General features: G+C 64.0%; 2 protein-coding genes across 2 annotated transcripts in view; one reads left to right on the top strand and one right to left on the bottom strand.

The window, feature by feature from the left end:
• Positions 1–675: 675 nt before the first annotated feature.
• On the bottom strand, positions 676–4,534 carry VPS52 (VPS52, GARP complex subunit). Its single transcript, XM_026050244.1, has 18 exons — positions 4,487–4,534; positions 4,301–4,376; positions 4,139–4,206; positions 3,890–4,065; positions 3,663–3,813; positions 3,488–3,588; positions 3,267–3,399; positions 3,131–3,188; positions 2,521–2,654; positions 2,278–2,433; positions 2,090–2,208; positions 1,879–2,002; positions 1,711–1,806; positions 1,529–1,636; positions 1,356–1,421; positions 1,164–1,275; positions 962–1,080; positions 676–880 (listed from the first exon to the last, which is right to left on the bottom strand). The coding sequence occupies exons 4-18, from the start codon at positions 4,060–4,062 to the stop codon at positions 734–736; spliced, it is 1,797 nt and encodes a 598-aa protein (XP_025906029.1). The 5' UTR covers positions 4,063–4,065; positions 4,139–4,206; positions 4,301–4,376; positions 4,487–4,534; the 3' UTR covers positions 676–733.
• Positions 4,146–4,655, top strand: part of RPS18 (ribosomal protein S18) — a 3,388-nt gene continuing 2,878 nt past the window's right edge. Inside the window, exon 1 of the mRNA XM_026050239.1 lies at positions 4,146–4,355. Coding sequence (XP_025906024.1) covers positions 4,146–4,355 — 210 coding nt within the window. The remainder of the gene's footprint in view (positions 4,356–4,655) is intronic.

Raw genomic sequence — 4,655 nt, 5'->3', positions numbered from 1 at the left:
AGGAAGGGCTGAGGGGGCGGGAAAAGAGGCGGGAAAAGGGGCAGGAAGGGCTGAGGGGGCGGGAAAAGGGCAGGAAAAGGGCGAGAAGGGCTGAGGGACGGGAAAAGGGCAGAAAGGGCTGAGGGGGCAGGAAAAAGGGTGGGAAAAGAGGTGGGAAAAGGGGCAGGGAGGGCTGGGGGGTGGCAGTGCCAAGGGCCACCCGGGAGGGGTGGCCCTGGATAAGGTCACCGAAGGGAAGGAGGACGGTGACCAACCGTCAACCAAGGGTGCGTCAGGTCCCGGACCCCCAGTGGGTGGTAACGGTCACTCCGGGTCACCCACGTCCCCTGCACCCCACCCACRGGGTTGGGGTGGCCACGTTGGTGGCCTCATCCTCCCAGGGACTGAGGGATCTCCTCGTGTCACTGGCGCGGTGGCCACCAGTGTCGTGTCTACCATGACGGTGGCTTCAAGCAGAGCGACCTGTCGCGCTCACAGCCCGCCTTGTGCTTGGGTGGCACAAGGGTCTCCATGACGCGACACGACACCCCTCCCCTGTCCCCATCCATCACCCAAGACCCCATTGTGTTATGGTGGTCACAACATCATCATGAGGTGACCAGATCATCGTGCTCATAGGTCCCCTCAACCCTGYCGCCACCCCACGGTGAGACTCCACAGAAGCAGCGTTGCCAGTGGGGACCTTTATTGGTGGGGCCACGTTTGGAGGGGACCCTGTGGCCCCGGGGCCGCTCTAGAAGTTGGGCTTGTGCTTCTTGAGCTCCACCATGAGGTGGTGGATGTTGATGAGCTCGGCACGGACGGGCAGCGCGCGCAGCGGCGGCTGCGCCAGCACCTTGTGGAAGCGGTGGTAGTACTGGATGAGCTGCGTCAGGGCGCCCTGCGGGGACGGGGGGACAGAGGGTGGCGTCAAGCCCCACGTCGCGGTGAGGGCCACCGTGGTTGCCCCCGTTGCTGTCACCTGGATGATGCCGGTGCCGTTCTTGAAGTTGCTGAAGGACCTCATGACGTCCTGGCTGAGCGCCTCCACGGCCGCCTTCCAGGTGCTGGAGAAGCCGCGGACGAGCTGGGTCACCCGGGCTGCGGCCGAGATGTCGGGGTGGTGACGCGTGGGTGACGCGGGCTGGGGGCCACCCGCGCGTGTGCGCCCGGGCGCCGCTCACCCTCCTCGCCGCGCAGCCGCTCCAGCTGCCCCTTCTCCACGAGCGCCTCCGCCTCCTTCACGAAGGCGATCATCCCTCCGAAGGGCGGCGAGAGGATCTCCTCGATGAACTCCTGCGACAAAGCGGGKGGACGCGGTGGCACCCCTCGTGTCCCGCCTGGGTGCCACCCGGCCGACGTGGTGGCCACCAAACCTGGGTGCGCGCCGAGAGCAGCTGCTGGAAGCCCTCCACCTCCTTGCTCTCCTCCACCGCCCGCTCCTGGGGAGACACACTGCCATCAGGAAGGGGTTGGGGGGCCACAGCGGGTCACAAGGTGCGGGTGACACCCCCCCCAGGGTGTCCCCTCTGTCCTGGGTGCTCCTCACCATGAGGACACCCAACATCATGTCGTAGTTGTTGATGAGGAAGATGAGCTGCTCCTTGCGGGAGGAGAACTCGGCCGCTACGCGCAGCACGAAGTTCTCCACCTCCACCTGCATGGCAAGGGATGGGGCGGTCACCGTGTCACCCAGGGTTGTCACGGTGTCACCTCCCTCACCCCCCTCACCTGCAGCTGCCCCAGCAGCATGTGGGTCTTCTCGTTGGGGAAGGTCTGGTTGATGCTCACGATGGCCGAGGAAAACTCGGCGTAGCGCCGGGTGATCTGGGGGACAGGGACAGCGGAGGTGGCCCCACCGCCACCCCATCATCCCCCCACATCCCTCGTGTCCCTTACGTAGTGGGGCCGCGTGTCGAGGAAGCCCAGCTTCTGCGGGTCCGTGTTCTGGATGCTCTGGATGTTCTGCTCCAGGATGTGCTCGAAACGGGGCCACAGGGTCTCCAGCAGCGTCTCCCAGTACCTACAAGGGTTGCACCCGGACGCCTGGGTCCCCATCTGGTTCCACCACCCTTTGGGGACATCCCGCTGTCCCAATGTCCCCACTCACTTGTCCACGGCGGGGATGTTGCGCTTGGCCATGATGGCGCGGAAGCGCAGCACGATGTGGATGCAGAGGAAGATGGCGATGCTGTCGTAGCAGTCGCTCACGTAGGACTCCATGTGCTTCTAYGTGGCGACGGAGGGGACATCAGTGACGCGTCACCCCAGCGACCACCCCACGGYCGCGCCGCTCACCAGGAACATGGCCAACGTCTTGCCCATGACGGCGTTGAAGAGGTCCTGGGCGCTGGGCCCCGTCACCATGAAGAAGTCGCACAGGAAGAGGTACTCGCGGCAGCTGTTGTCCAGCAGCGCGTAGTGCTGGCTGCGGAACAGCGACTCGAAGGGGTACTGCGCACAGGCGGACGCACAGGCGGACGGACGTCACCCAACGGGGCACGGCCCCCCGCCCCGCTGCCCGTCCCCTCGGCCGCGCACCCGCACGTCGCTCTTCTGCGCGGTGTGGGGGACGATGATGGGCCCCTCCAGCTCAGCGGTGCTGATGACGGCGCCGCGGTTGCCCAGCGTGAAGATGGTGTTGCGGTTCTTCAGCGACGGCTTGGAGAAGAAGCGTGGGCCAAGCTTGGGGGGTCAAGGAAGCAACAGGGTGGGGGGGCGCCAACCCAACCAACCAACCCAACAAGATCAACTCCATCCAACCAACTCAACCCAAATCAACCCAGTCCAACCAACTCAACTCAATTCAACCCAACCCAGCCAACAAACCCAACTAAATCAACCCAATCCAACCAACTTAACCCAAGCTAGTCCAACTCAAATCAACTCAATCCAACCAACCCAACTCAATTCAACCCAAGCCAATCCAACCAACCCAACTGAACCTTTAACAACCCAACTGAAGCAACCCAACTCAATCGACCCAATAGAACTCAACCAACCCAACACAACCCAACTCTCCAACCCAATCTATCCCAATCCCCCTACCCAACTAATCCAACCAACTCAACCCAACCCAACCAACCCAATCCAAACAACTCAACCCAACTAACTCAAGCCGACCCTTCCAACAATGGTCACCAAAGGATATCTTTCTTGGCCGTGTCCTCCACGCCCATGAGATCATCCTTCTCAGCCACCTCCTCATACTGAAGGGGACAGAGATAGGGGGTCAGTGGTGACCCAGGACATCCCATCTCACTGCATCACCCCCACTGCAGTCCCACCTGGATCTTCATGAGGCGGCTAGTGTAGGACTTGAAGTAGGACAGGTAGATTTTGCTCATGGTCTCCACGTACTGCTCCCGCAGCTCCTGCGCCACGGAGCGCTCGTTGCCCAGCAGGAACTGATAGAAGAACCTGCCGGAGGGACACGGTGACACTAGAAGGGACACGGTGACACGTTGGGACCCCCGAGACACCCCCGCACCCCTCTATGACCACCCACCTGTACTTGAGCAGGGCGTTCTGCGGGATCTGGTAGTTGGTCATGGGCTTGCGGAAGGAGTAGATCTTCTGCAGGACGAACTCCCGGATCTTGGTGACAGCCTAGGGAGGGCACAGGGAGCCTCAGCGCGTCCTGTGTCCCTGTCCTCGTCCCCCGGGGGCCACGAGGAGCTCACCTTAATCTTGAGCTTCTCCAGGACGTGCTGCACGTCGGCGCAGGCCATGGTCTCCCGAAACGCCTGCTCCTTCACGTAGTTGATCTTGTTGTTGAGCTCGTGGAGCTGCTCCATGAAGTCCTGCTCTGTCACCGGCACGTCCAGGATGGTGCTGCGGCAGCAGGGCCCGTGAGAGCGGAGGGCACAGCGACGCCGTCACCACGAGGGTCCCCAAGCGGTGTCCCCACCTGATCATGGTGGCCGGCACCACGAGCTCGTCCACGAGCTGGCTGAGCTGGCTCCGCACGGCCTGGCGGTTCTTGAGCCGCAGGTTCATGGCCACCGACTGCTCCTGCAGCGTCTGGATCTCGCAGCTGATGCTGCTCAGGTCGCTCTGGAAGGCGCTCAGCATCTGCTCCATGCGCTGTGTTGTCACCAGAGAGGGGACGTGGGGACAGTGTCACCGCGCCGGGGAGGTCCCCGCCGCCGCCGCTCACCTCCAGGATGGCGTCGCACGCCGTGATCTGGTTGTGCAGCGAGGCGATGTTCTCGCTCTCCGCAATGTCTGGCCCAGCGGATAAGGCCTCGGGGACACCCAGGTGGCACGCGGGTGACGTCGAGGTGTCCCCGTTCCCCACCCGGCCCCCCCTGAAGGATACAGTCCCGAATGGAGGCCCGCTCCACCTCCTGCAGCTCCAGCTCCACCTGCTTGGAGTACTCGCGCAGGTCCACGCCCTGCGGGGAGGGGACGGCGGGGACGTCCCCGGGGAGGGGACAGCGCCCGTGTCACCGCGTGGGGACACGGCCGGGTGTGGGGCGACACGCGCGTCACGGACGGGGCTCACCGACTTGAGGGCCTCCTGCACCAGCTCGTCCTCCAGGTTGGCCTGGATGTGCACTGCGAGGTGGCCGCGTGTCACCGCTGTCCCCTCCCCGCCCGGGGCCCCCCTCCGCTGTCCCCATGTCCCCCAGTGTCTGTCCCCTCTCTGTGCCCACGTCCTCTAATACGAGGGC

This window comes from Nothoprocta perdicaria, unplaced genomic scaffold (assembly GCF_003342845.1).
Source record: "Nothoprocta perdicaria isolate Ctin4 unplaced genomic scaffold, notPer1 scaffold_663, whole genome shotgun sequence".
Lineage (NCBI taxonomy): Eukaryota > Metazoa > Chordata > Aves > Tinamiformes > Tinamidae > Nothoprocta > Nothoprocta perdicaria.
This window is presented reverse-complemented; position numbering and strand designations above follow the sequence as displayed.